At 39.5% G+C, this 11,993-nt stretch overlaps 1 protein-coding gene across 1 annotated transcript in view; it reads right to left on the bottom strand.

Annotated features, from left to right (window-relative positions):
- Positions 1 to 3,022: 3,022 nt before the first annotated feature.
- The window catches only part of PLCB1 (phospholipase C beta 1), an 854,020-nt gene continuing 845,049 nt past the window's right edge, over positions 3,023 to 11,993 (bottom strand). Inside the window, exon 32 of the mRNA XM_052650392.1 lies at positions 3,023 to 3,250. Coding sequence (XP_052506352.1) covers positions 3,023 to 3,250 — 228 coding nt within the window. The remainder of the gene's footprint in view (positions 3,251 to 11,993) is intronic.

Genomic DNA, 11,993 nt, shown 5'->3' with positions numbered 1-11,993 from the left:
ATTTGTGATGAAAGCACATAAAATTACAAGTGGAAGAAACATCATGCCACAAAATTGCATAGAATTATTACAAAAATGTGAATTATGCATTTTAAATAATTTGAGATAGAAGAACCAAAATATGTACATTTTAAGAGCTTCAAATATTTTGTCCTATCTTTTTTTTTCTTCTGAAAAGGCAAAAGTCACAATGTCCAATCCATCACAAACAATATTTATACAGTGCACAAGCGAAACATTAAATTCAAAGTAATGCAAGCAATGGCCCTTTCTTTTGGAATTTTTTAATGACTGCTTATCTATCACAGGAGTATTAATTAATGTATGGTGATACTGAAATGTTATAATGAACTGTTAAAAACCAAAACCACATGGCATGTCATTAGAACTTTGAAAACTGGTTTACACTGCCGAAACCACGCTATTCTCAGTAGTGCAGAGGATCAGAGGGGCACAGTCTAATTTAATACACAGTTCTACTCTCTATTATAGGGAAACCACAGTACAGAATTTCACACATTCAACAAGGAACAAGGCAAATACAGAAAGGCACAAACTGCACACCATATAGACCCTTTTTCTTTATCTTACTCTATTTCAAGTAATATTAATATTATTAAATGATAGTATCACTGTAGTAGTTTCAATGATGCAAGATGGACAGTGTTACACACTACCCCCACAACTGCAAAAAGTGTTACTGTACAGATTTAAAAATGTGATTACAGGAAATGGCCAAATACAAACGTATTGCAAAATGATTACAGTCACTAAGATAATGAAATCCAACTACTAAAACAGTTTTGTGTAAATCAAGGTTATTCAACTTCAGTCTGTCTCTGGACTAAAATGTGATACGACGTTCTGTAATAATCACCATTGTGTGTTTTGGTTATTAATGCTATTGTTAGTTCATTCTTCTGCAATTTTATACAGTCTGTAATTTTGTTTATAAAAATGCAGCATTCTATTTTGACCATTCTTGCTTCCTTATGATTATGCCTTTCTTTCAAAGTGCAAAAGTTGAATGATTTACAAAAGTGTTCTCATTCAGTAGAAGTGAAGCTTTATTAAGTATCTAATTAACACCCCAAATCCTTTAGATCAAAATATAATCATCTCCAAAGGGGATGGGATTTTTTTCCCCTTGTGTCTCCCTAGATGTGTTTTAATCAAATACTCTTTCCTAATGTTTGAACTAAGCCTTCATTTTGATTAAAACTTAATTGTGATCCCTAGTTATTGCTTAAAGTTAAATAGAATAATTTTCATAAAAATATGAAATTCTTAAAACACAATTTTCAGGACACAACTAGCTTTTGTGTTTTAAAATGTTTTGCTAAGCTACAATCAGGCAGGTTTTTTTTCTTTTTTTTTTTTTTTTAAGTAAAATAAAACCGAGCATCTTGCTTCAGGGCTTTAACTTCATTGTTACTTGTGTTACTCTCTTAATTATATTTTCCTCTATATAATTATTCTCTCTTACTTAAGACTTTTCAATAATGTTTTTGATCCATTTTATTATTATATGTTTCTCTTACACCACTTAACATAGGAACTTAATTAAAAAACAGTTAAGTGAATTAAATGTACATAGCAAATATATAATGAAAGATTTTTTAATGTGAGAAATAAATTGAAATCTGTCAGACATAAAAGTTATGGACAATACTAATACATTTCCATATTGCTGTCCTATATATTTTTGTATATTTTTTCCATTAAAACAAGCTTAAAATACTTAAAATCCAGTTTTTGATCTTGCAAAATACACATCAAAATCATATTATAAGTTTTCAATCTACCTCAACTTGCATCAAAATCTCCGTCAACTGTTTCTTAGAATTTTGATATAATTTAATACCATATAATCTATATGTTTGACCATTTTCTTCTCTATGTTGAATTTGGTTTTAAGTCTTGTGGAAGAGATTTGGGTCATTGCCAATTAAGAAACTCATATCCAAACTCATAGGAATGTGTGTGTGTGTTGTGCATGTGTACGCACTTCTATGGCTGAGTGCATATATATATATACATGGAGATTAACTTGTAACATTTATATGTAGATCTGTGTAGTCTCTAGATAAATATTCAATCTTTATCTCTGTATTAAAATAAAGGAACCATAAAGAAATCAGACAGCAAAATAACTGCTGGAACCTGTTCACTCTGATTGAATCTCTGCTCAACAGACATTGGCTCAATGGGTTTTATTCAACTGAACAGATCTTTGCAGTTTTTTAATGATTTTAGGCCAAGGACCAATGAATATCCAGACTGTGAGTGCAATAGTTGACTCAGATAGCACACTGCCTGGAAGTGTGTGGCCACCTTGCTCACATAGCCAAATGTACAAGCCATGTTGTCAAGTCTGGAGATGGTTTCACTGACCATCAAGGCAGAAAGCCAGCTTATTAAGTCACTGTGGTATCCAATAAAGCCATGTCAGCAACAAGTACATTGATGCTTCTATGATAAATAAATCAGCAAACAGCAAGCCACCAGTGCTTGCAAAGCAAAGGATGAAACAATTTAATATGCATGTTAACCCAAAGATATGGTAGTTGAGGGGCAGTTAGGGAAAAAAAAAGCTCTAAGTTGGCTGTGCAATAGTGTTAAATAATGCTATGCATTTCTCAACTATTTCTATTACTTTGACATACTTTACAACAGAGCTCCAAATAAAAACATGAGCTTGCTTTTCTTCAAAGAAGACACTATCCTTCATTACATGTTCCATGGAGCCTGGAAGTTACCTGCTTTGAATGGACTATTAGAAAGAAAACCAGAAGCCCACATACATGCACTCTTTACTAGCAGATCTGCAGTAGTTTCCACATGACACATGGAGCTTGGGCACAGGAAGCTGCATGGATCCTTCTGGAACTCTCCCTCCAGGTGGATTTTAATCTAAGGGATGCCTCTCAGGAAGATGCTCCTGGGCAGTGATCTTTGTAAGAAGAGAGAGTTTGATGGAGCTGGAGCGACAATGCGTGTTCTGAAGGCCTGGCAGGAATGATCACAGAGGGGTATCAAACTCTTTTCCTGGGTTTTCTCCTTCCAATTCTTCACTGGAAGGAAGCTTCTGGTTTAGTTTTCCAGAGTCTGAGGTCATCAGGGGAGGGGCAGAGCTGTGATTGCTGTCTTCACTAATCTTCCCTTTCATGGCTTCCTGCACGAATTCCAAAATCTCCAGGGGCAGCCTTTTGAACTTGTCTTGGTATTCTTGCTCCAGTTCCACCTGTAGCTGGGAGACAGCAAGAGAGAGAAGGTGATTTTATGTCATTTGGGGTCGCACAGAGTCGGACATGACTGAAGTGACTTAGCAGCAGCAGCTTTCTGTGAACACCCATGGAGGAGCTCTTTGAGAGATGGACAAAGACTGGGGAGGAATCAATTAATTTTAATGTCATCCACTGGTTCCCTACAATGGAAAATTCTTCAAGAGATGGAAATACCGGACCACCTTACCTGTCTCCTGAGAAACCTGTATGCAGGTCAAGCGGCAACAGTTAGAACCAGACATGGAACAATGGTCTGATTCAAAATTGGGAAAGGAGTATGTCACGGCTTTGTATTGTCACCCTGCTTGTCTAACTTCTATGCAGAGTACAGCATGTGAAATGCTGGACTGGATGAATCACAAGCTGGAATCAAGATTTCCAGGGAGAAATACCAACAACCTCAGATATGTAGATGAAACCACTCTAATGGAAGAAAGTGAAGAGGAACTAAAGAGCTTCTTGATGAGGGTGCAGGGAGAGGGTGAAAAAGCTGGCTTAAAACTCAACATTCAAAAAATGAAGATCATGGCAACCAGTCCCATCACTTCATGGCAGATAGAAGAGGAAAAAGTGAGAACAGTAACAGATTTTATTTTCTTGGGCTCCAAAATCACTGCAGATGGTGACTGCAGCCATGACATTAAAAGACGCTTATTCCTTGCAAGAAAAGCTATGACAAACCTAGGTAGTGTATTAAAAAGCAGACACATCACTTTGCTGACAAAGGTCTATCTAGTCAAAGCTATGGCATATATGACAGTAGTCATATATGGATGTGAAAGGTGGACCATAAAGAAAGCTGAGCAATGAAGAACTGATGCTTTCAAACTGTGGTATTGGAGAAGACTCTCGAGAGTCCCTTGGACTGCAAGGAGATCAGACCAGTTAATCCTAAAGGACATCTGTCCTGAGTATTCACTGGAAGGACTGATGCTGAAGCTGAAGCTCCAATACTTAGGCCACTTGATGTGAAGGCTCAACTCATTGGAAAATACCCTGATGCTGGGAAAGATGGCAAGAGAAGTGGGTGACAGAGGGTGAGATAGTTGGATGGCATCACTGACTCAATGGACATGAGTTCGAGCAAACTCTGGGAGATAGTGAAGGACAGAGAAGCTTGGCTTGCTGCAGTCCAGGGGGTTGCAAAGAGTTGGCCATGACTTAGCAACTGAACAAGAACAATAACAACTGGTTACCTACAGAGAAGATGTAAAACCGAGGTGAGTTGGACATGTCATTTTCCCTTACCTAAAAGTCAAGTCGAGTTGTGTGGCAAAATAAAGTTAAAGGCCATTTATTTAATATAAATACATACATGCAGAGATGGGTCTGTTGAAAAAGTTTACAGAAGTAATCTGCCATGATGTGAAGTTCTTAAATTTAGAGACTGGCAACTACTGGTAGCTGGGGTTGCAAAGTCAGCCAGAAGTCAGGCTGTGAGAGCCAAGAAGTCAATTGGAGTCGACAGATGGTCAAGGAGTGGGCTTTGTGATGTGCAGCCTCACCCAGAGGCTGGGGAGCCAACACTTCTAAACAGGAGCTCAGTGCATCTCACAAACCTGGCATAGTTAGGCAACCAACCTGAACTTCTATAGTGACTTCTTTTATCATCTCTTTATTCTGATTCCTTTTTTAATTCTAATTTTTATTTGCCTCGTAAACTGTTTCTTTTGCATTTTAAACTGCCTTCAGATTTATCTGTTTAATGTTCTGGAGAACTTTCAGTATTTCAAAATTATAGAACCTTTCTTCAAATGCAGACGTACGGTGGCCTCAGCCATAAAACAGGTAAAAGCCTGGAGTCTGGCTGAAGTGGGGTGAGGGGAGACGGGTGCTGCCTGCTGGGAAGCTCTGCTGAGCAGAGTTCAATTGAAACCCAGAATCTTGAATAAAATTCCCTTTGTTTATTGAATGGTAAGCAGGGGGCTTAATCTTGGAAGCCGCGTGTGTGACCAAATGCTTTTTCTAAATGCCCAAAATCTTGCATTTCTTAGCAACTCACGGGTAATTCCTATGTGGATGTGACTGATTGATCCCTGATTCAGACACCCTGATGATCTTCCTGTCTTGGTTCTACCCTGAGCTCCCAGTTTTGCTTTGGTCTTGACTTGGCTTATGTCTCCATCTCCAACTTCAGGGCAGTCTGAACCCTGGAATGCCGAGGGCACAGACAGTCCTCAGGGCACCTGGCCCACCATGTCCTGATTCCCTTTTCTCACTCATATTCTGGACAGCGCCAGCAGCTTGAAAAGATCCCCTTTAGCTCACTTGCTTTTTGTTCTTGCTTCTATGCCAGGGAAGTATGGCCAAACTTTGTTATTTAATACTGATCAGTAATCCCTTATCTGCAATTCTAAAATCTCCAAGGTTCTGAAATTAAGAAACTTAAAAATTTGTCACAAAATGGTCTTTGTGACACTAATTGATATAAGGCTATTTATCAGTTCAGTTCAGTCGCTCAGGCATGTCTGACTCTTTGCAACTCCATGGCTTCCCTGTCCATCACTAATGCCCAGAGCTTGCTCAAACTTATGGTCATCAACTCGGTGATGCCATCCAACCATTTCATCCTCTGTCATTCTCTTTTCTCCTGCCTTCAATTTTTCCCACCATCAGAGTCTTTTCCAATGAGCTGGCTCTTCGCATCAGGTGGTCAAAGTATTGGAGCTTCAGCTTCAGCATCAGTCCTTCCAAAGAATATTCAGGACTGATTTCCTTTTTATTGACTAGCTTAATCTCCTTGCAATGCAAAGGACTCTCAGATAGTCTTCTCCAACTCCACAGTTCAAAAGCATCAGTTCTTCGGTGCACAGTTTTCTTTAAGGTCCACCTCTCACATCCTTACATTCAGTTGAGTTCAGTTGCTCAGTCATGTCCAACTCATGTGATTCCCCAAAACTGCAGCACACCTGCACATCCATACATGACCACTGGAAAAACCATAGCCTTGACTAGATGGTCCTTTGTTGGCAAAGTAATGTCTTTGCTTTTTAATATACTGTCTAGGTTGGTCATAACTTTCCTTCCAAGGAGTAAGCACCTTTTAATTTCATGGCTGCAGTCACCATCTGCAGTGATTTTGGAGCCCAGGGAAATAAAGTCTGTCACTGTTTCCATTGTTTTGCCATCTATTTGCCATGAAGCGATGGGACCAGATGCCATGATCTTCATTTTTTTAATGTTGAGTTTTAAGTCAACTTTTTCACTCTCGTCTTTCACTTTCATCAAGAGGCTCTTCAGTTCCTCTTTGCTTTCTGCCATAAGGGTGGTGTTATCTGCATATCTGAGGTTACTGATATTTCTCCTGGCAATTTTGATTCCAGCTTATGCTTTATCCAGCCCAGCATTTTGCATGATGTACTCTGCATATAAGTTAAATAAGCAGGGTTACAACATACAGCTTTGTCATACTTCTTTCCCGATTTGGAACCAGTCTGTTGTTCCATGTCCACTTCTAATTGTTGCTTCTTGGTCTGCATACAGATTTCTCAGGAGGTAGGTAAAGTGGTCTGATATTCACATCTCTTTTAGAATTTTTCATAGTTTGTTCCACACAGTCAAAGGCTTTGGCATAGTCAATAAGCAAAAGTAGATATTTTTCTGGAAGTCTCTTGCTTTTTTGATGATACAATGGATGTTGGCAGTTTGATCTCTGCTTCCTCTGCCTTTTCTAAATCCAGCTTGAACATCTGGAAGTTCACGGTTCATGTACTGTTGAAGCCTGGCTTGGAGAATTTTGAGCATTACTTTACCAACGTGTGAAGTGTGTGTTAGTTGCTCAGTTGTGTCTGACTCTTTGCGACCCCTAGCTTGTGAGGTGAGTGCAATTGTGTGGTAGTTTGAACATTCTTTGGCATTGCCTTTTTTTGGGACTGAAATGAAAACTGATCTCTCAAGTCCTACGGCCACTGCTGAGTTTTTCAAATTTGTTGCAATATTGAGTGCATTCAGGTATGGCCTAAATCAAATCCTTTACGATTTTACAGTGGAAGTGACAAATAGATTCAAGGGATTAGATCTGATAGACAGAATGCCTGAAGAACTGATGGAGTTCATGACATTGTACAGGAGGCAGTGAACAAGACCATCCCCAAGAAAAGAAATGCAAAAAAGACAAAATGGCTGTCTGAGGAGGCCTTACAAATAGCTGAGAAGAGAAGAGGAGCTAAAGGCAAAGGAGAAAAGGAAAGATATATCCATCTGAATTCAGAGTTCCAAAGAATAGCAAGGAGAGATCAGAAAGGCTTCCTCGGTGATCAACATAAAAGAAATAAAGGAAAACAATAGAATGGGAAAGTCTAGAGATCTCTTCAAGAAAATTAGAGATACCAAGGGAACATTTCATGCAAAGATGGGCACAATAAAGGACAGAACCAGTATGGACCTAACAGAAGCAAAACATATTAAGAAGAGGTGGCAAGTATACACTTGAATTGTACAAAAAAGATCTTCATGACCCAGATAATTATGATGGTGTGATCACTCACCTAGAGCCAGACTTCCTGGAGTCTGAGGTCAAGTGGGCCTTAGGAAGCATCACTATGAACAAAGCTAGTGGAGGTGATGGAATTCCACTTGAGCTATTTCAAATCCTGAAAGATGATGCTGTGAAAGTGCTGCACTCAATATGCCAGCAAGTTTAGAAAACTCAGCAGTGGCCACAGGACTGGAAAAGGTCAGTTTCATTCCAATCCCATAGAAAGCCAGTGCCAAAGAATGTTCAAACTACTGCACAATTGCACTCATCTCACATGCTAGCAAAATAATGCTCAAAATTCTCCAAGTGTGGCTTCAACAGTACATGAACCAAGAACTTCCAGATGTTCAAGCTGGATTTAGAAAAGGTAGAGGAACCAGAGATCAAATTGCCAACATCCGTTGTATCATAGAAAAAAGCAAGAGAATTCCAGAAAAACACCTACTTCTGCTTTATTGACTATGCCAAAGCCATTGACGTGTGGATCACAACAAACTATGGAAAATTCTGAAAGAGATGGGACTACCAGACCACCTGACCTGCCTCTTGAGAAATCTGTATGCAAGTCAGGAAGCAACAGTTAGAACCAAACATGGAACAACAGACTGGTTCCAAATCGGGAAAGGAGTACAACAAGGCTGTATATTGTCACCCTGCTTATTTAATTTATATGCAGAATACATCATGGGAAATGCTGGGCTGGATGTAGCACAAGCTGGAATCAAGATTGCTGGGAGAAATATCAATAACCTCAGATATGCAGATGACACCACCCTTATGGCAGAAAGTGAAGAGGAACTAAAAAGCCTCTTGATGAAAGTGAAAGAGAAGAGTGAAAAAGCTGGCTTAAAACTCAACATTCAGAAAACTAAGATCATGGCATCTGGTCCCATTACTTCATGGCAAATAGATGGCAAAACAATGGAAACAGTGACACACTTTATTTTGGGGGGCTCCAAAAGCACTATAGATGGTAACTGCAGCCATGAAATTAAAAGATTCTTGCTGCTTGCAAGAAAAGCTGTGACCAACCTAAACAGCATATTAAAAAGCAGAGACATTACTTTGCCAACAAAGGTCTATCTAGTTAAAGCTATAGTTTTTCCAGTAATTATGTATGGATGTGAGAGTTGGACTGTAAAGAAAGATGATTGCCAAAGGACTGATGCTTTAACTGTAGTTTTGGAAAAGACTTTTGAGAGTCCCTTGGACTGCAAGGAGATCAAACCAGTCAGTCCTAAAGGAAATCAGTCCTGAATATTCATTGAGAAGACTGATGCTGAAGCTGAAGCTCCAATAGTTTGGCCACCAGATCCAAAGAACTGACTCACTGGATAAGATCCTGATGTGGGAAAGACTGAAGGAAGAAGAAGGGGACAACAGAGGATAAGGTGGTAGGATGGCATCACCAACTCGATTGACATGAGTTTGAGTAATCTCTGGGCATTGGTGATGGACAGGGAGGCCTGGCGTGCTGCAGTCCAAGAGGTCACAAAAAGTCAGACACTACTGAGCAACTCAACTGAACTGAACTGAGTGCAGCACTTTCACAGCATCACCTTTTAGGATTTGAAATAGCTCAACCGGAATTCTATCACCTCCAGTATTTTTGTTTGTAGTGATTTTTCCTAAGGCCCACTGACTTCAAACTCCAAGACACCTGGCTCTGCGTAAGTGATCACACCATCATGGTTATCTGGGTCATTAAGATCTTTTTTGGTAGAGTTCTTCTGCCACCTCTTCTTAATATCTTCTGCTTCTTTTATGTCCATCCATTTCTGTCCATTATTGTGCTCATCTTTGTATGAAATGTTCTCTTGGTATCTCTAATTTTCTTGAAGAGATCTCTAGTCTTTCCCATTCTATTGTTTCCCTCTATTTCTTTGCACTGATCACTTATGAAGGCTTTCTTATCTCTCCTTGGTATTCTTTGGAACTCTGCATTCAGATGGATATATCTTTCCTTTTTTCCATAGCCTTTCGCTTCTCTTCTTTTCTCAGCTATTTGTAAGGCTTCCTCAGACAACCATTTTCCCATTTTGCATTTCTTTTCTTGGGGATGGTTTTGATTACCGCCTCCTGTTCGATGTCACAAAACACCATCCATAGTTCTTCAGGCACTCTGTCTATCAGATCTAACCCCTTGATTCTATTGGTCACTTCTACTTTATAATCGTAAGGGTATTTATAACCATAAGGCTATTTGTAATCATTGTTTAACCCCACTTCATGTGAATATCCATACATGGTACTGTAGCTATATTAATTTGCTTGATTATGAGGGTGACCCAGGCCCCCTTGAGGTATATCATGCTTATGGTATATGCATCATATTCTCTTTCTAAAATCAGCAAATTTATGAATTTTGAAAAACAAGAGGACCCAAGAGTCTTGAATTGTGGATATGTTTAAATGACTTTTTTTTCTTTTCATATCAAAAAGTGCCTAATAAAATTGCTTGGCCTGAGTATTGAAAGTTCTCTATCCTCCTCAAATATCAAATGTTGGGCATTTATGAATATGTTTTGCTGGCATATGAATTCCAATAAGACAGGAAGGAAACATGCTATGACAGTGATACCCACAGGGCCTTGAGAATCACATTGCCATGATGGGTCAAGTCACCTTCACACACAGCTCCACCCTCAGGGTCAGGGGACAAACCGTGGGAGGATCAGACGCGAGAAGACCATGGCCAGTTCCTCCCCAGGTTGGGGTTTTTACACTGTCACACTCAGGCATAAGTGAAATCTCAGTGTGGAGTCTGATGTTTTCCATTTACCTCCGTCCTGACCTCATCATGGATTTGCCTCAGTTTTAGTTCAGCAACATGGACAATTAAAGTTTTGCTTCCAAGGAATGTAGGGAAAGGGAGAAAAAGCATGGAGCCCTGCATTTAAGAAACAGCAGATTTCATTTAGGCTAGTTTGGGCAGCCTTCAGCTATAAATATATTGTACCGGACCTAGCAAATAATTTCTCTTAGATGACTGGTAGATAAGACCCCATGGTGCCTGGTAGGCTGGTACTTTTTTTAATTTATGAAAAAAAAAAATGAAATGTGAGAAAATGCCAAAAAAACCACTTAAACTAACATTTTCTAATAATATTTTAATAATCTAATTTTAATAATTATGATTTTCTACCCAGTTCAGACATGTGGTTATTTTTTCCCACACCACCAAGCAGTTCTCTGTGACCAGCTGGGTGTCCTACAATTAAACTCAATTCTGACCTGATTTACCTGGAGATAGCATCAGATTACACAGTTTAGGAGCCCAGTCTACAAGACTGTGACCTGCCCTCACCCCCACCCAGCTTTAATGCCGATCTTAAGTCCAGGTTGCCACCTGTACTTCTGCCTGACCTGCTCCAGTTTGGAGGCTCCCAGAAGCCCCTCACTGGGATCTGTTTCTTTGAGAACTTAGTGAAACATTTTACTTCCTAGATCATAGGTTTATTATAAACTGATATAACTCAAGAACAGCCAGATGTATCGAACAAGATATGGGAAAAAGGCACAGAACTTTCATGCCCTTTCCAGGTGGGCCCCTCTGCCCAGTCTCCACCTGTTCACCAACCTGAAGAGCTCCGAACCCAGTCCTTTGGGTTTGTGGAGGTTTCCTATGTAGTCATGACTGATGTCACTCCCTGCCTTTGGTGATTGAACTCCATCTCCAGACCCTCTTCTCTCTCCACAGGTTGGGAGGAAGTACCTGAAAGTATCAACCCTCTAATCACTAGAATGGTTCCCCTGATAACTAGTCCCATCCTTAGGTGCTTCCCCTAAATTACTTCACTAACATAACAAAAGGAGAAGGCAATGGCAACCCACTCCAGTGTTCTTGCCTGGAGAATCCCAGGGATGGGGGAGCCTGGTGAGCTGCCGTCTATGGGGTCACACAGAGTCGGACATGACTGAAGCGACTTAGCAGCAGCAGCAGCAGCAGCAGCAGCAGCAGCAGCAACATAACAGAAGACACATTTATTGCTCTTAATACTTAGGAATTCCAAGGATTTCAGGAGTTCTGTGCCAGGAACTGGGATGAAGACCAAATGCATATTCCTTATTATAAATCACAATATCATGTTAATAATAATAATCTAATTGTAATAATTTTTTAAATCTAAACATTGATCCAATTGTGGCTAAACTATAATTTTGGTAGATTCCTCCTTTTATCATGGGTTAGTAGTAGATTTTATTATGCTCTAAACTATTGTAATAAA

This window comes from Budorcas taxicolor, chromosome 13 (genome assembly GCF_023091745.1).
Source record: "Budorcas taxicolor isolate Tak-1 chromosome 13, Takin1.1, whole genome shotgun sequence".
NCBI classification, from domain to species: domain Eukaryota; kingdom Metazoa; phylum Chordata; class Mammalia; order Artiodactyla; family Bovidae; genus Budorcas; species Budorcas taxicolor.
Note: the sequence above shows the minus strand (reverse complement) of the source record. Positions and strands in the feature narration are given on the sequence as shown.